General features: G+C 49.8%; 1 protein-coding gene across 8 annotated transcripts in view; it reads left to right on the top strand.

The window, feature by feature from the left end:
- Window positions 1–19,236, top strand: part of BCO1 (beta-carotene oxygenase 1) — a 156,900-nt gene that overhangs the window by 125,946 nt on the left and 11,718 nt on the right. For 7 of the 8 annotated variants that reach the window (XM_042969286.1, XM_042969287.1, XM_042969288.1 and 4 more), the window contains 5 exons: window positions 5,238–5,367; window positions 6,925–7,072; window positions 8,663–8,810; window positions 11,156–11,376; window positions 14,122–14,379. In XM_042969286.1, coding sequence (XP_042825220.1) covers window positions 5,238–5,367; window positions 6,925–7,072; window positions 8,663–8,810; window positions 11,156–11,376; window positions 14,122–14,379 — 905 coding nt within the window. The other variant, XM_042969291.1, reaches the window with a different exon arrangement.

A 19,236-nucleotide genomic window follows, 5' to 3' on the forward strand; every position in this document is an offset into this window, starting at 1 on the left:
TCTGATTTGCAGATAACACAGAGCCAGTATTTCTCAAAAGGTGGTTTGTGTGCTTCTGACATCAGCTTCCCCTAGGATTAAAGCTGCAAATCCTGAGACCCCACCCAGGCCTGAGTGGGTCATCATCCTAAAGAGTAAGGTCAGAGCATCAATGTTTCTAATGCATTTCCTAGATGATAGATCACATCAATCAAAAGAAACCCTAACTCGAAAAAAACTTCGAGCAGACCACCACAGTGGACCTGTATCCTAGCCACCCTGTCCCACCCAAGACCAAGGTGGCGCCCAAGCTTCTGCCATTGTTTCAGAGCCCCAGGTGATTTAGTGTGCAGCCAGCACAGAGAACCTGAATCAGTGCCAGACCAGTAAGAAGAGACTGGAGTAAGAAAGCAAAAAGACAGAAAAATGGTTTGTGGCCTTCAGCAGAGGCCAGTGAAAGTTAATGTTTTGAAAACCTAGCAAAGATTTGGGGCATCTGGGTGGCTCAGTTGGTTGAGGATCCAACTTCGGCTCAGGTCATGATCTCACGGTTCATGGGTTTGAGCCCCTCATCGGGCTCTCTGCTGACAACTCAGAACCTGGAGCCTGCTTTGGATCCTGTGTCTCCCTCTCTCTCTGCCCCGCCCCTGCTCATGCGCTCGCGCTCTCTCTCTCTCTCTCTCTCTCTCTCCTTCAAAATTAACAAACAGTAAAAAAAGAATAATAAAATAAAATGAAAACCTAACAAAGATTTAACTAAAGGAGGCAGAGTGCAGGAGAAACCAGACAGACAAAGGAGTGCTCTTTTTTGTTAAGTCTAAAATTGTTTGAAAATTAAAAATTTTTTATAAAGCAGGCATAGAGGAGAATGAACCCAAGTCTCCCTCAGCAATACATTTGATACTTTTCTAATAAGAGGCAAGGTCATTGTCCCATGAGGATTTGAACATGTGAATTCCAAGAGCCAGCATCACCAAGGTTTAGGGACAAAAAGAGCTCTTAAGAACTTAACCTTTTCTGAAGTGGACTTTTTTGAATTATTATAGCCCTAAATTAGCCTTTTAGAAGTTTGCTTAAAATGGGGAGATATGTATATATAAAGATCCCACTCCCCACAGAATATCAAACTTGACCCAGTTCTAGAAGATTCCAGGCAGGAACACAGCTGTTTACTTGTGTCCCTTTAGAAAGAGTGTGGCTAATTGGGACTCACCAGGGATCAGGGTGCTGGGGAATGTGCAGTGGCCTTTAATCTCAGCCTCCAAGTTGAGTGTCAGCCTTGAGCAACTCCAGAGACCCGTTTTCCTGTGGCCCCTGAGCCCTCGGTGCTCTGGGACTGGTTGTTTATACGAAATGGGCCTCCTGCCGACAGCCAGCCTGGATTGGATGTTTACATTTCAAGTGAGCATAATTCAGCATTTTAGGTGAAGCACCTTAGCTAGTGTCTGTGGGTGGCATACCTCAGAGAGAGCGACCAGTGAAGGACAGGCTGGCTCTGGGGGAGGCCAGGATGGCCCTGTAGCAGATTCTGTGTAACACGTGACCAAAGACCAATGTGCGTGTGGCCTCACCAACCCCCAGCTGAGTCTTCCTGCCTCCAGGATTGTTTTTGGATAATTCAGAAGTTCAGCAGTCGTTACTTGGCAAGTGCATGCTGTGTGCCAATGGGCTGAACTCCTTGTATCATTCCATCTCATTTCAAACAACCAATCCCATCTGGGGAAGGGTTGGGTGATCCCGAATTTCCAGTTGAGAAAACTGAAGTTCAATGAGAGAAAGAGACTCACCCAGGGTCACACAGCTTGGACTGGGACTAAACATGGAGCCAAAGCCCTGCCCACTCTACCTGCTGCATTTCAATAGCATATGTAGCTTTCACTGAACACCTACTATGTGCTGCGTGCTTTACAGGCCTTAAGTGTTATAGCAGCTCTGTAAGGAACATACCAAGATCCTCACATCAGAGCAGAGAAGACAGAGCCTTGCCTCTGACACAGGTCAAGGGCATGGATGGTGGATGACCAAGCAGAGTTGAATCCCCTCAGGGGTAGAGATTTGCCTGCCCTGCGTGCCCCCCGCTTCCTGGCCCACAGAGGTGTTTCCTGGGTAGTAGATGAACACGTGAACCCAGAGCTGGATTAACCTAAAGCCCCAGCTCCCAACAATTCCTATTTCTTCCTGCTGCCCCAGAACAGAACTTTCCATTCTGAATTATCTCAGTGGTCTTTATTCACAGCAGCCACCTCTGAAAAGATGTTTGAGGACAGAATGAATGGTTATCTGCCCCTGGGCATACACCATTTACCTCCTGAAGACTGGAGAAAGAACTAGAAGGTTCTTCATGATTTCTTCCAATTTTATGAAGCCTAGTGTCACCATTATTGTTACATCCATCTAAGCGCACAGATGGGAATCATTACCACTGAAGTGGACACTCCCATCCTTTGGATACAATACAATCCTGAGGGTGAAGCTAATTGAGGCCATCAGAGGGCGAGATAGTGGTTCTCTGGGTAGGGGGAAGCTGGTGACTGGACAAGATATGAGGGGCTTCCAAGGAGGTTCTTGTTCTGTCAATTAGGAGGTAGCTCATATGGGTAGGTTCATTTGGTGAGGCTTCATCAAGCCATGCAGTTAACGGTAGCACATTTCTCTAAGTGTATTTTTAATAACAACCATCGGACAGAATGGTCAAACTGATGGTGGTGGCTGTGTCAGGATCTGAATCTAGCTTACCCCCTCACTAGCTGTGTGGCTTCAAGCAACGTACTTAATCTCTCTGTGCCTCGGTTTTAGGAATTGGAAATGGGTCTGCAGGGCCACGAGTGCCTTGGCTCTTTGTACTTCATTTGCTAAGAAATTTGAAACCTCCCTGCGTTGTTTAAATTTTGTTTCGCTGTTAATTAGCTAATGACATTAGGTTGATTTTTTTTTTTTTCCCCTTAAAGAATGTGTTTCTAGTTGGTGTATTCTATACACTTCCACTGTTCTGAGAATTAAACCAGAAAATACACATAAAGTGTCCACACAGTTGGGGCGCCTGGGTGGCTGGGTTGAGCATCCGACTTTGGCTCAGGTCATGATCTCGTGGTTTGTGGGTTCGAGCCCCACGTCAGTCTCTGTGCTGACCGCTCAGAGCCTGGAACCTGCTTCAGATTCTGTGTCTCCTTCTCTCTTTGCCCCTTCCCCACTTGTGCTCTGTCTCTCCCTGTCTCTCAAAAATAAATAAACGTAAAAAAATAAAATAGTTTTTTTTTCATGTCCACACAGCACTTAGCACACCCATGCTCAATAAATGTTAGCTCTTAGCACGATTTCCTTTCTTGAATATAAAAAGTCACCAGACCAGAATTTCTTGGGAAGGTGTTCCCAAGCCCATTACTCGCAGTGGATATGTGATGGGCATTTCTCGGATCAACTTTTTTTATGGGAATGAAATGTCAGTATGACCTGCACCCTCCTTTTTTGCATATTATATATAATTGTACCAGCATTGGAAACCTACATTTGACTACAGCAAGGAATGTGTTCTTTAGGGTGGAAAAATCAACATGTCACTTGCTAATTAACAGCAAAATTAAATGAAAATTTAAAAACCCACAGGTTTCAAGTTGTCTGGCAAATGAAGTTCAGAGGCCTCCTGTAGCCCAGTAGGGTGCCATCCATTGACCTCATCTCATTCCTGCTGCTCCAAGCCCCTACCTCATGCTCAAGCCCATCTTGACTCAGCTCTAACAGGAGGTGGGCTGGCCTTTACACCGCCAGGCCTGTGCTTTCACACTTTCCAGGAAGAGTGAATGCAAATGCCTTACTCCCTCTCCTACTTGCACCTCCCCAGTCTATTGTGGGCAAACAATTTTATTCGTCTTCCAAGCGCTCTCTCGAGTGCTTCCCTCCTCCAGGAAGACTTTCCTGATCCATCCACTCCCAGGTGGGCCTACTCAGCTCTCTCCTCTTTTCTCCCCCACCCCTGCTCCCCTTTGTCTCCCAGAAGGGACCTGTGAATATGTTACAGGTCAGCCTGCAAAGTAACAGGGTCTTTGCAGATGTGACTAAGTTAAGGACCTTGAGTTGGGGCGTTTATCCTGGTAGGCTGGGTGTAATCACAAGGGAAAGAGGAGGGTCAGAGGGTAGAGTGATGTGACCACAAGCCAAGCAATGCAGGCAACTTCTAGAAGCTAGAAAAGCAAGAAAAGGATTCTCTGCTGACCCCTTGCTTTTTAGCCCTTAAGACCCATTTCAGCCTATATCTTCCAAAATGGTAAGATAGCAAGTTTGTGTTGTTTTAAGCCACTAAGTTTGTGGTAATTTGTTACAATAGCCATAGGAACCTAATACAGGTCTAGAACCATCCAGTACATTTTCAGTTAGTCTTGATGAACTGGTCAAGAGTCCCTGCTTTAAGGCGAAAGATTTATACGATCTGAAGAGAAACCAGAGTATTGAGTCCCTGCTTTAAAAAAAATTTTTTTAATGTTTTTATTTTTGAGACAGAGACAGAATGAGAGTGGGTTAGGGGCAGAGAGAGAGGGAGACACAGAATCCAAAGCAGGTTCCAGGCTTCAAGCTGTCAGCACAGAGTCTGATGCGGGGCTTGAACTCACAAACCATGTGATCATGATCTGAGCTAAAGTCGGAAGCTCAACCCACTGAGCCACCAAGGGTCCCCAAGAGTCCCTGATTTTATGTAGTGACTTAGATTTTCTCCAGTAACTGCATGAATTAGACATCCACACACGTACTGACCTACATAGAATTGGGCCCTAGGTCACCCTCTGGTTGTAATAGGCATCAAATATTACTCCAGGGGCTAAAAGGCTTCCAGGGCTGAACCAGACCCTGGGGAAACCCAGCCCCCAAGTATGAGGCCTTCTGAACCAGTCCTCCAAATCTGGACCTCCCTGGAGGGAAACCAACATGGTAGAAGAGATGGTCAATGGGCCAAGTCAGCACCTCTTGGTTAGGTGACATGTGGCCGGGCAACTGAATGTTCCTGTTCCCTGCCATGTAAAATGGAGCTCATCGGGATACTTACCCTGACATACAGTTGTGAGTCTCAAGTGAGAAAATGTGTGTGAGAGCTCGCTGCAAATGCTCTTATATCCAGCACACGTTAAAGGGGACTGCTTTACTGAACTCACCTCCCCTGTACCCCCCCCCCCAATAATACCCCTAGAATGGCTGAAATTGACCTTAAAACTCTATAAAAATGTCAGCCTGGGATGATTCTGCATCTTTTTTTTTTTTTTTTTTTTCAGGTGAAGTCTATTACAGGAGCAAATACCTGAGAAGTGATACCTACAATGCCAACACCAAGGCCAACAGGATTGTGGTGTCAGAGTTTGGAACGATGGCCCATCCAGACCCCTGCAAAAACATGTTTTCTAAGTAACTGTCCGTTTTGAATCTGGTGATGCTTTTTGACATCCTTGGTGGTCAAAACAACCAGCATTCACTTCCCTGAGAGTCATCTTTAGGGTGCATGAAAACCACCTGACCGGGCTTTGACCGTCTATACTATGCAATTCTTGATCACTGAGAGCAAGAGGGGCAGTGAGCGTCTGACAGATGATTAGGTATTTTTTCCATATGGCTGGTAGGAGAGCAATTTGGAATTCTGTCTCAAAATCACAAACGTGTGTTCTCTTCAATCTAGAGATAATCGTGCTCACATCTGGAATGACAAACGTGCAATATTATTCACGGTTGCGTCATTTGTTGTGATGAGGAACTGAAAATAACCCCAAATGTTCATCGACAGAAGGGTAGTTAAATAAAAGTGAAATATATACAAGAAAATACCAGGCAGAAGTAAAAAAAAGAATAAGGATGCTCTCTATGTACTCAATGGAAAAATTTCCAAGATACATTGTTGAGTGGTGAGCATGGGGCGGAATGAGGTATAGAAAGAGCATATAATATGTGGTGTAGTGTGCAAAAAAAGCAGGAAGAAATGTAGATTTATTTGTACTTATATGTGTCTAGAGAAACTCGTAGGGTCTATGAGGAGGGAAATGGGCAAATGGGAGAAAGAGATACGGAAGAGTTTGTTGTTGTTGTTGACTACATTTCAAATCATCTGCGCTCTGATGACTCTGAATGTGTCACACCCTTGACAACTAAATTGTTGGCCAGGGAATCAGACCTGCTGTCCATATCTCCTTCCTGATACTCTTCAGATCTAGGAGAGTTAGGAAATGTGTTAGTACGCTGGCCCAGAGACAGAAGATTGCTTCTCCTTTTCTGGAACTGACCTCATCTTTCCAGTTCCAGGATCCAGTGCTGGGGCTGGCGCACAGCAAGCACTGAACTCAGGTTTGCAGGTGTGGGGAGGAACCAGGCAGGAACAGGGGAGGGGGAGGAAATGAATGCAAAACCAGCATCTGTGAGACATCTTTGCTGCTTCACTGCTTGCCAGTAGGGGGAGCACTAACCAATACATGGATCCCGGATCTTCTGATCAAACTAATGATGAGTTTTTAATCTCACAATTTGTTTGCTTTCCTTTAAAGAAAATAAAAGAAAACTAATTTCCTGGACAAATTCAGAGGGTTCTCGTTCCTGCCAAAAGCAAGAATTAGCTGTTTTTCTAGTCTTTGGGAGCCATTATGGATGGGTACATACGATTTCTGTGGAGCTTCTTAAAACACTTCAGAACAACCTACCAGCTCTTGATATCTGTGGTGTGGGAGACCAATGGATTTTTGAGAGCTCAGGAGGGTTCAGTTGGTGGCCATCTTTTCCCCAGATGACTCATGTCTTAGCTAACTCAATGTGGGGGTATCTTTGGGCAACTTGATACCCAAGTCCTCCAGACTCCTCAAGTCTTTGAGACCCTGAAGTAGAGCATTTTAAATGGTAGGGAAACTAAAGCTATCTTATGCAGAACTTTCCAGCTGGGTAGACACAGCCAGTGATTTGCTATTGATCTGCTTTCCTCCACAGAGCTTTTTCCTACTTGTCCCATACCATCCCTGATTTCACAGACAACTGCCTGATAAACATCATGAAGTGTGGAGAAGACTTCTATGCGACCACAGAGACCAATTACATCAGGAAAATCAACCCACAGACTCTGGAAACCCTGGAGAAGGTACCAGTGAATGTATAACCAGCATCAGTTCCTGGTCTGTGAAAGGGACCTGAGTGGGGTCATGTGGCCTGCAGGAACTCACAGGAGCATCCCCTCCTCTAAAGCCATTGGATCTTGAATTTCCCCAGCACAACACTTAGCACTAGATTCTAATAGGGTTGGGACTCTGTGGGTTCATCTTGTTTATTTGTAGGGTTACCAAAACAAAGTACCATGAACTAGGTGGATTAAAACAACAGAAATCTATCCTCTCACAGTTCTGGAGGCTGGAAGTCTGAAATCCGGGTGTCCGTGGAGCCATTCTCTCTCTCTCTCTCTCTCTCTCTCTCTCTCTCTCTCTCTCTCTGAAGGCTCTAGGGGAAGATTCTGGCATGCCTCTTCCAGCTGCTGGTGGCTGCCAGGAATCCTCAGTGCTCCTTGGCTTGTAGATGCATCACTCTAATCTCTTCTAGAGATACAAATCATTGGATTAGGGCCCACCTCCATCCAGAATGACCTCATTTTAACTTGATGACATCTACAAAGGCCCTGTTTCCAAATATGTTGAAGCCCTAACCCTTGGTACATAGATCTTTTTGGAAGACACAATTCAGCCCATAACACTGTCCACTGTCTTGGCACTGAGTGGGAAGTTTAATGGGAGTTGGAATGAATGATGGCACCAGAGTGCCCAGACTCTAGCAGCCCTACCTGGCGTTGACCTGAAGAGGGAGGCCTTAGGCAGAGAGCAAGGGGATGGAAATAAATCCCCAAGCAGATGCCTTTCCCCGGGCAGAATCAAGTCAACATTTTCACGAAAATCAATAGACCCACTTTCTTCTCCAGCTGGCTGGCCAAAGCCTCATTGTCTCCTCAGTACATTTTAACGATCTGGTAAAGGGAGTGCTTTTCATAGCTGCGAAGTTATGGCCAGCACCTTTGAAGCTGGGCAGCATAGGTCCAACCAACGTATGCTCTCCACAAAGCCTCAGAGAGGAAATACTAAGAGAGCATGAAGTACTGGCTGACTTCTGGCCGGAGGTTGTGCTATTCTTGGAGAGGAAAGGAAGACAGTTGTTCCCCGGCCACACATTATTCTATGGCTGTGCCCTGTTGGGAGTGGGGGGTCATTATGGAGCTCGTTAGTTGAGTTTCCCTTTGACCAAGTGTTTTTATAACTCTGTTCCCAGAATAATCCTATGGGAGAGGCCTGGAGATTTATGCCTCTGTGGCATGCAAAAGGGGAGAATTTAAATGATGTAACCAGAAAGACACCGAGCAGTGGCTAAGATTAGCGCTAAGGCTGCCTCTCTGCCTAGGTCATCACTCTGGCCAGGCAATCTGCCTCCATGCTGAGGACACCCAGGGGGCAGGGCCAGGGGGCAGGGAAGAGCATACAGCTCACCAGCTCCCCTGCAGCCTCTCTGCTGTAGGAGGCTCCCCCTGAGGTCATACCAGGTTTCAAGAGTAAATATCCTCTTGAAAGGTGAAGTCGCCTTACCTTCAGACCAAGATGGTAGCCATCATCACTCTGAATCTAGAAGCGGCCAGCTTTTCATCATCTCACCCTCCCCACCTCCTTTTTAAAACCAGGTGTTTGTCATTTTGCAGGTGGATTATCGCAATTACGTGGCGGTAAATCTGGCAACATCGCATCCTCATTATGATGCGGCTGGAAATGTTCTTAATATGGGCACATCCATCATGGACAAGGGGAAGACAAAATATGTGATCTTTAAGATCCCTGCCACAGTACCAGGTAGGTCATTCTGGGGATATGATGAAACACAGATGTCAAGGGTGGCTCCTTCCAAAGAGTTCTGATTTTTGTTGATGACCTGAGACTCAATCTGACACTTTCCTACATGGGTGATTCAGATGACCTTGAATCTTTTTTCCTAAAGGAGAAAAGAGGTGTGGCTGGACTTCCTTTTGGAAGAAGTAAGTTCCTTTACTATTCTAACCTGTTTTTCTTTAGGCTCCAGTTCATTGATTCATTAATTTACCCATTATTCACCCATTTCCCTATCCATCCATCCATCCATCCATCCATCCACCTATCAGTCATCATCCAACTGTCCGTCTGTCCATCCACGCACCCATCAAGCATCCTTCCATCCATCCTTCCTTCCTTCCATTGATATCTTTTAGTTTTCTCACAAAACTTTGTATGCCAAAGCTGTGCTGCCCACTCTCATCCCAGCCCCTGAAGCCAGGCTCCCAGTGTCGTTGTGGGGGCTCAGCCCTGCTTCAGACTGTCAGCCTTTCAGACCCCCACCCCATTCTCTGGGCCTTCTGAACCTTCTCCATTTAAGGCCAGGAATGTGGAGCAAAGCCCAGGCCCATTGTGATTGCATGTTCCCGAGGGAGGAGGCTCCTGGCCCTTCTTTGTCCAGGACCCTCCTGGGAACCACACCCAGGAAACCAGGCCCCCGAGGGTGGCTGCACAGGACTCAGGAGACAGGGCAGAACTTACAAGTTTAGGGCAAGTGGCTTCCATGTGTGACCCCTGCTGGTGCCCTCCGTCATAGTCCTGTAGCACCTCCTGAGCTAATTACCAGGCTCCAGGCAGATGGGAGCCCCTAAGGTCAGAAGGCACAATGAGTGTATTCTTGTTAAATGGAACTCCCAGGAATTAAGCCAATAGAGGAATATAGGGCCTAGTCAGAATCCTAGAACGTCAGACCTAGGGGAGGTCTAGGCATTTGAGTTTAACACCTTCTATTTCAAAGGAGGACGATGAGGCCCAGGGGGATCAGGTGACATGCCCACCACCACACAGCTCACAGGAGCCCCCACATCTTGCCAACAGCTCCTCTCTGATCGCCTGCTCCATGCTGGCGGCTTCCCTGGGATTCACGCCCGCCTCCTGCCTCCCAGGCCAGGGTACTTTTCATTTCGGTCTGCTTTGTGCTCCGTTTGTTTGGTGAAGAAAAGAACCACCCCACAACCCCACAGCACCCCTCCCACCAGCCAGCTGTTTATGGTGTGCACAGGTGGCCACAAGAAAGGTGGGGACGCTTGCAGGTAACTCATTATAAATGAGCCCCAGGCCTGGGTGGGAAGACCTTTTGGCCAATGGTGACTCACCCTTGCAGGAGAATAAGAGCTCGCTGGAGCTTGGACTGCCCCATTATTGCATTCTGTTCTCTCTCTTCACTCTGGGAGTGTTGTTCTCGCTAATAACAGAGGAGGCAGTCAGGCTCAGCGGGGGGCCGGGTCTTCTTGGCTTAACCTTGTGCCTTTGGCCATAATGATGGGCCCATTCCATCGCACCTCAGTTTCCCATCTGTAAAATGGGAACCCTACAGCCTGCTTGGATCATCAGAAGGTATATAGCAGCCCCACATCACAACGGGTACTTAGTCTCCCAGGTGTTTGGGAATGCACAGTGCCGAAAGAAGTTCATGGAAACCCTACGAAATATGTATCAGATGATGGTCCCCGGCAAAAAGCAAAGTTGAAGCCTGGGAAGCTGCCCTATCCCTCAGGCGCTGTAATAGAAATACAGACCCTCAGGCCCTGGCCCCATCTACTGGGTCAAACTCCACACTTTATCACAATCCCGGATAATCCGTGTGCACGAGAGGCATTGTTCCAGGGTAGGGGCTGACAAGCTTTTTCCGTAGAGGGTCCAAGAGTAAATACCTGACGCTGTGCAGCCGTGTGGTCTCTGTCACAACTACTGAACAACGCCGTTGCAGTTCCAAAGCAAGAGCATCCTCAGACCCTGCGAAAGAAGGGGGTGTGGCTGTGTTCCAAAGAAACCTTGATGCTAGAAGCAGGTGGAGGCTGGGCTTAGCCCCCAGGCTGCGCTGCGGGCCATGGCCCAGAAGCCTAGCTCTGTGGCTCAGTGTTTGCAGATTGTAGCACTGGGTCTTACAGAGCAGGAGAAGCGGGTAGGCCTTGGTGAGAAGCCCTAACCCACAACCAGAGCCCCTGTGTCAGTCAGACAGCAACCCCTTCATCGGTTTACTTGTTGGCTCTTACCCAAAGGCTCTTCTTAGTGACCAGGTCAGTTTGAAAGGCTCAGCTGCAGGTGATCGTGGCGTTGTCTGGGGGCAGCTAGGCCCCGCACTGCTCCTCAGGCTTACCTTTCTCTAGAGGACGCGAAGGGGAAGAACCCGTTGAAGCACACAGAGGTGTTCGGTTCCATCACCTCCCGCTCGCTCCTCTCCCCGAGCTATTACCACAGCTTCGGAGTCACCGAGAACTACATCGTTTTCCTCGAGCAGCCTTTCAAGCTGGACGTCCTCAAGATGTCAACTGCGTACATCCGGGGAGTGAACTGGGCTTCCTGCCTGGCCTTCCACAGGGAGGACCAGGTAAGGCCTGGACAAGACCCCCAGCCCCCACTGGGTCGGCCGAGCCCGCAACATCAGGATGGCCAGAGTGGGGTATCCCGGGAAGCAGGCTGAGATGGAGGTTAGCATGCAGGGGGTTTCCAAGGGAGGGAGGAAGTGAGCTACCGGGCAGTCTCCCCGGAAGCATCAGCCACGCTTCCAGAGAGTTCTGAAGCTGGATGGTCCTGCAGAGTGGTCTTGAGTTAGGGCAAGAGAGCCAAGTCCCAAGTCACTGAGTCAGTAGAGTGGACTGTCCCTGGGTGAGTGTGTGCCCTTGGGCAAGCCGGCTCTCATCAGCCAGGCGGCCCCCTCAGCCGAGGGCCACTCCTCAGTCCTGACCCATGTCCGGGCTCCTTGCAGCTTCCACTGTCTATGGACAAGGCCCTTTCAGCATCCTGCAGCCACTATACAATGTCAGGGAAGCAGAGCCAGAGATGATTTAGACATCGTAATGATAGAGCGTTCCAACAGTGGTAAACAGAAACAGCTTCCATTCAGGCACACCTGCGTGCTCAAAGCATGAATGTGTGCACACGTGTGTGTCTGCACTTGTGTATATGCAGGCCTGTATATATGGATGTCTGCATATGTGTGTACATTTGTATGCGTATGAATATATCTATGCATGGATATGTGTGTGTACTTACTTCCTGTTGAAATAACTCAACGTTTACTTGTGATAAATACCCATTAATTCTTAGTGTCCTCTATTCAAACAATACCCAAGTATAGAAAGCAACGTATCAAGCCCCTTCTCCCCCCACTCACGGCCAGTGCCCTCTCCAGAGGGAACCACACAATGCCCTGACATCCCTCTCCCCTTTCTGCCCATTATGGACGTCTTTATGTACGTATGCAACTATGCATCCTGTTTGCGGCTGGCCCCCTCTTTAAAACCTGTCCTTTTCCACGAGGAGAGTGAGGTCCCTCCTCTGCTCAGAGCCTTCTAGTGATTTCCCACCTTCCTCAGAATAAGATCCAAGACTTCACTGACCAGCCTGCAAATCCTCACATGTCTACATCCCAACCACTGGCTTCCTGCTCACCCAGCCTCCCTCTTGGTCCTCCTGTATCTCAAACCAGCCTAACACATTCCTGCCTCAGGGCCTTTGCATTTCCTGTCCCTTCTACCTGGAATATCCTTCCCCAGATCGCTTCCTTCCTCAGAGTCCAGATTCCTGAGGCCTTCCGTGATGAACCAATCTGTAACAGACCCCACTCCAGGCTTTCTCCATCCCCTACCCGGCTTCATTTTTCTCAGTGGTGCTCATTGTCCTTGGCACGTTACTTGACCATTGACTGCTGGCCTTTCCCCCCACTGGAATAGAAGCTCCATGAAGGCAGGGGCTTGCTTTTATTCTCTTTTTACTGAAAAAGTGTCTCCTATGTCACAGACCCTCTCTCTCTATTTTTGGAATGAACAGTGGGCCAAGGGGGCCAGCAGGGAAGCTAGCGGTAGTTGGGTTTTCTCTTCAGCCCCTGGAGATCCTGTGGCCCTCAGAGAAACCCATAGTGGGAAGACCGAGCCCCCAGAGGCAGGGCAGAAAGCCCCGGGAAGGGTTTTAGAATGCATTTAGAAGAGAGCTTTCTGGGGTGCCTGAGGGGCTCAGTCAGTTAAGCATCCGACTTCGGCTCAAGTCATGATCTCGTGGTTCGTGGCTTCGAGCCCCACGTCAGGCTCTGTGCTGACGGCTCAGAGCCTGGAGCCTGCTCTGGATTCTGTGTCTCCCTCTCTCTCTGTCCCTCCTCTGCTCCTGTTCTGTCAAAAACAAATAAACATTAAAAAATTTTTTTCAGAAGAGAGCTTTCTTAAAAGCTCCTGTGCCTGACCCCAGGAATTGGGGTCATGGAGAAGAAAAGAGCTAAAATAATTACCTCTGTAGTCACCTGCCCGTTCCAACCCCCCGCCCGTAGGCTGTCAAAGCCTTCCTCTTCTGCACTCCCACTTAATGTTCAAAGCTAGATTCTGGGGAAGGAGAGAAAGAGGTGGATACGCTGGGAGGAGGTGACCAGGGAACAGCCTGGAGCAGTCCCGCCCTGCCTTTCGGAAGGAGGGTGGCTGGGCCAAAGCTGCCAGAAGGAAGAACCCCCACACATACTTTGGATTAGGCAAGTGGGGCTGCAGATATGGCTAATTACCACCCAGAGTGATACCACCTCATGACAGCCGGAGGTGTGTGCAGATACCCGTGGGGGCTCCTTCACCAGAACGGTCTCTCCCGCTGCAGCCCCCAGGATAAAGGAGGTTGCTGCGACAAGCTGGCAAACCAGGAGGTCGGGAGAGGGGCCCCCGAAGGGCTGGTGTGGTTTTAGGGGATCCAGCTGTGGCTGGAGCCCGGGGAGGGCTAGAGGACTGGCCAGTTCTCCCCAGCTTGGCCATTTCTTGCCAGGGAGCTGGGTCGTTGCCACCCACCTGGAGTCCCAGTCGAGTGAAGGGGGTGGGGAGGGGACAGCGCACCCTCGGGGACTCCTCCAGGCAGTCCTCCTGGTGGTGCAGAGGCTCCAGCGGCAAAGCTTCCCTCCGATCCATCTGAAGGAGGTGATCACAGACGTGTAACGGCAGGCAGCTCCCGTGTCCTCAGCTTCTGCGTGGCCGAGCTCTGGGACAGGGGACGTTTCAGGGTCACGAGCTAGTGGAGGGCAGGGCCGCATCCCGTCCCGTACCCGATGCCACAGCGCCAGGCCAGCAGAGGGAAGGCTGACCCCTGGATGCGCGTCTCCTTTCAGACTTACATTCACATCATCGACCAAAGGACTGGGAAGCCCGTGCCGACCCAGTTTTACACGGACCCCGTGGTGGTGTTTCATCACGTCAACGCCTACGAAGAGGACGGCTGCCTTGTGTTTGACGTCATCGCCTACGAGGACGGCAGCCTTTATCAGCTCTTCCACTTGGCCAACCTGAACCAGGACTTTGAGGAGAACTCCAGGCTCACCTCCGTTCCCACCCTCCGGAGGTTCGCCGTGCCCCTCGATGTGGACAAGGTAATGGGCGGGACGGGGGCCCATTTCATTCCTGGGGCGTCGTGAGCCCAAGTGGGCAGTTACTTTGGCGTCGGCTTGATTGACATTGAAATCCAAAGTGAGCTGTTCTTAAAGACATCTTTTCATTGTTTCTCCAAGAATGATACGTGTTTATAGCAGAAGCCTTAGAAAATATAGATTAGGGAGGGGTACCTGGGTGGCTCAGTTGGTTAAGTGTCCAGAGCCTGGTTGGGTTTCCCTCTCTCTGTCCCTCTCTCTCTGCCCGTCCCCAACTTGTGCCTGTGCGCGCTCGCTGCCTCCCTCCCTCCCTCCCCCCTTCCCCTCCCCTCCCTCCCCCCTTCCCTCTCTGCCTTCAAAATAAGTTAAAAAAAAATTAAAATATAGATTAGATAAAAAGGAAACAAACCCACAGACCTACTGTAGATATATTTGTATTGCCTCCAAAGTCTCTCACTAGACAGACATATTGGTACATCTGTTGATGTATCTGTGTATATGTGGCTCTAACACACATACACATGAATATGTCTCTCGATAAAGCAGTTAAAAATTCTGTGTAGTGTGACTTCTCTAAAATTTAGAAATATATACGTATATTTTATATATTGCTTAATTTTAGAGGAGATCGCAGAATTCTCAATAGACTTATTGAGATAGAATTTCACATAGCATCCACCCGTTTCACTCATTTAAAGTGTACAATTCAGTTGCCTTTAGTATCTTTACAGACTTGTGTGACCATCACGACGATGGATTTTAAAACATTTTCGCGACCCTGGAAAGGAACCTTGCGCCCCTTAAGCCACGCCCCTCCCCCAGCTCTAGGTAACCACTCATCCCCTTCCTCTCTCTGAGGATCTGCCTGTTGGAGACACGTCATGTACGTGGACCCACGCGCCAGGTGGTCCCCTGCGGCTGGCTGCCCTCCCTCAGCACGGTGTTTCGGAGGTCCGTCTCTGTTGCAGCGTGTGTCAGCCCTTCCTTCCTTTTCACGGAGGATTATGTGCATACTGTTTTGTGTGCGACTGTTTTCACTTACACGTGTATCTAAACATCTCCCCATGACATTAAATACTCTTCTGCAACATCATTTTAAATATTCGTGTGACGGTCCCAGGCCGGGATTCGTCACTATTCACTCACCTAATGCCCTGCTATTGAATCGTCCGCGTCTTGCATTAAAAATGACCACGAAGCCAGACATTATCTTCAATTAGGGTGATGCTCCCAGAGGCTACAGAGACTTCTGGCTCCAGAACTCACTGACTTCACGACTTAATTAATTTAAATGAAAGCAAATCCAATTCACCTCGATTTTGGTGGCTCCTATTACTAAATGCGCTGTATGTGCCAGGTACTTTGCCAGGCGTTTTATTTTCCTTGCCTCACTTAATGAGCAAAACAACCTATGGGAGAGGTCCTCATGTTAGCCTCATTTTACAGATGGAGAAACCGAGGCCCGGAGAGGTTCAGGAACATGCCCCAAGTGGCAGAGCCATGATTGGCACCTGCCTGTCTCTCCGTGCATACTCGTAGCTGGTAAAGGTGCAACTCTCCTGCTCTCCCCAGCAGGCCTCACACCTGGAAAGAGCCCAGACGGGTCCCCCTCTGCAGGCCTGGGAAATGGAAGACGCTCCGACAGAAGGCCCAGGGAGCCTCCTCCCACCTCACTGCCGGGCTCCCATCAGTCAGTGGGGCCTGCGTGTGCACCCAGGTTTCTCTGGTCCCGGAGTCGGGGTTCTTTCCTGTCTTGTCGGCATTTCCCCATCTGCCGTCATTGGTTTATCTCTGTCCCGATTTTCATTTTTATCACCTCAATTTAACCCTTACAAAATCGTGTTTTGTTTAAACCATCTCCCTCTTGAGAGGTAACCCGACACTAGTCACTGGAAAGAGAGCATCGCTCACTGCAAACGGAAGACAAGCCGGGGAGAAGCAGTGGCAATAAAGCAGAGGTCTTACTCTCCGCGGCTTGCCAAGACTTCACCTCTTTGTTAAGAAGAAAGTCCTAAAAGTACTAGGTGTTAAACAGCTAATGGCACCTGACTCAGACTCTCCTTGACCCGGTCGGAAAGATCGGGAAGAGAAAAAGGAGTGAACTTTCTCCTCACGGGGTTCAGGGCTGTTGAGTGAGTGGCCACATTCCACGAAGTCGTCACATGGGCTCCTGGCCTCTGCGGTCTCCACTCTGGGCAGCCCCACAGGGCCAAGCAGGGCCAGTCTTGGTGTCCTGGTTCCGGGAAGCAGTGGTGGGAGGTGATGTCACAGAGCACACAGGTGCACATCCCGAGGCCCGGCCCTGCCTCACGCCGACCTCAGCCTGGGGATGAAACCTGGACAGGAAACACTCCCTCCCACTGCCCACACACCGAGGGATTTTATAGCCTTTTATCGTGCTTGAAAAATGATTTGCTTCCTTGGAACCAAGCTAAGAAGTTCAGCATGTAGATTTTGAAAAGCCACCGTGTGAACCATCTACTGCTTTGAAACCAGCAAAGAAGAGTGAACCCTGGGAAGGGTAGCTCTGGCCACGCTTTTTAATTGCTGTTTATTGTCCCTTAAAAAGGCTCCTTGCTTCACTTTCAAGTTGCCCTGCCTGCGTATTGAAATCGGGAAGCTGAGCACATGCCCATGGCAGACATGTCCCGGTCTGGCAGCTCCAATTCCGTTCTACCCAAAGGCTTATTAGGATGGACCGAAGGAGATACCACCTGCCTCCGGCACCCTTCAGTCTGGGGCCATTGCTCATGGCTGTCCCCCTGCCTGAAACCCTGTCCTACTCGGATCAGGCCTCCGCTCCTGACTTGGCTGCAGGTTGGACTCACCTGGGGGTTCTGAGACCACACCTGGGCAGACCCCGGTGTAGACCAGTGAAGGCAGAACCTCCTCTGGGTGGAGGTGGAGGACCTGGAGCGGGGGGGGGGTGGGGGGGGGGTGGGGGAGGGCGTGGTCTCGGCCCACAGAGGCTTTCGATTTGCAACCAGGGAGAACCAACCTCAGTCTGGCAAATTCCTGTTGGCCCTACAGGTGTCAGGGTCATTGCTCCCCTCAGAGGACCTCATTCGTGCCAATGGCACTTGCAGCTCCTGCTGAACCCTTGTCCCCGGCAAGGGAACTTGTTCAGTCACCGGACCCTTGAAGCTCTGAGAGCCAGAGCCCATCCTCCTGTCAGCTGATTGTCCCACGCGCGTCACAGGGCCTGGTCCTTGGAGGGTCCTCGTTAAGCTTTTAACCACTTGAACTCAATGAACGCGTGACGTGCGGATGAGAAATGAGTGGGTCTCTGAAAGGACGCGGGTCTGTCTTTAACATTGGGAACATTTCCCAAGTGGCAAGTGCTCTCCACAGAGAATGGGCAACAGTGAAGTATACTTAAAAGTCTGGGATGTCCCGGCTGCCCCAGATTCTCTTGCGTTTGGGCCAGCCGGGGTCAGAGGAAGGTGGGGCCCCTTGGCACGGTGGCCTGTTTTTGTAGGGCGGTGCAGGGGTTGTCCCAGGCGGGGCCGGGCTGGGAGGGGCGTGGGCGCGTACAGACAGCTCCGTGGCCGCCCTGCGCGTCCGGCGGGGCTCCGGGGGGCTGCCTCCAGGGGGGTTTGTGAGCACTAGCCTTCCCTTCCGACAGCTATCCTTGCATAAGCCGCCACCGTGGGAGGAGGCGTTGTGGACCTACGAGGGGTGGCTTCCACTCCTGGCTCAGTAGTTTGGGTTTTTGTCTTGATCCTAAATGTGAAAACAAAGACAGCCCCCCACACACACACCTCAAAAGCTGCCATTTATTGAGAGCTCATTATCTGCCAAGACCTGTGTTAGATGTCGTTTTTGCTTTTAGACCCCGGCAAGAGGGGCCCCTGCTCTGGCCTGGGCATTGGGGGACCCTAATCCAGACTTTCTCTGGCAGTGTCCCTCCTTCACAGAGTCGGGGGTTCTTCGGGCCAAGGGGCCATGCCCACCCAGCCAGGTGCCTTCCCCTTCCCCAGCCACGAACTAGCTACCTGGGATCCGTGAATTCCCTCCCCCAAAAGCCCCCACACTGCTTCCAGCACCTGCCTCTGTCTTCCTAAAGGCAGGCCGTGCCCCTGGTGTACAGGCCTCAGACTCACAAGGTGGCCAGAATTTGGCTCTTGGCTTCGGTCGTGCTGGCTGGGGCTTCTGTGCAGTGGGAAGAAAGGGGGACAGGGACAAAGAACCCGGGCCCAGAGGCTGGCCCTTGTCTGCCACCCTATTCTGACTCAGAACTCAAGGAGTCCTAGAATTCCAAATTCACACATCCTTCCAGACCAGCACTATGCAAAAGAGTCCACTGCGGCTATGACACATTCTCTATCTGAGGCAGTAGCCACGAGACACGTGTGCCATTGAAATGTGCCTTGTGCAGCTGAGGAAGAGGATGTGTAATTGTTCTTAAGTGTAAGTAAAATGTAAATAGCCACATGTGCGTTATGAAGGTCTGTGTATCGAGGAGGGGGAGAAAATGGTATTTCATGTAACAGTTTGCTCAACGCATTTAGACATAGGGTACGTGGGTCTCCACTCTACTTCTTGGTCCTGAAAATTTGTGGAACTGTTAAATGCTTTGCAAGCCTCTCATCTAATCAGTAGGACGCCCCTCTGAGTTGCTTGTTATCCCCATGACTACGGATGAGAGAGAAAGTAACTTGCCCAACTTGCAGAAATATCCGTGGGATTTTGAGCTGGGATTTGAATGCGTGTCTCTGTGGTTCCAAGTTACTAACTACAATGTGCCTGGCCCTGGCCCAGGTGTTTTCATCACCATTGTTTAATTGTAACTACAGTCTTCAGCTGCAGGTCAAAGCAACCTCACTTGTGCTCACCACCCATTCAAATAGTTACAAATCG

The sequence above is a fragment of the Panthera tigris genome, chromosome E2, assembly GCF_018350195.1.
Source record: "Panthera tigris isolate Pti1 chromosome E2, P.tigris_Pti1_mat1.1, whole genome shotgun sequence".
NCBI classification, from domain to species: domain Eukaryota; kingdom Metazoa; phylum Chordata; class Mammalia; order Carnivora; family Felidae; genus Panthera; species Panthera tigris.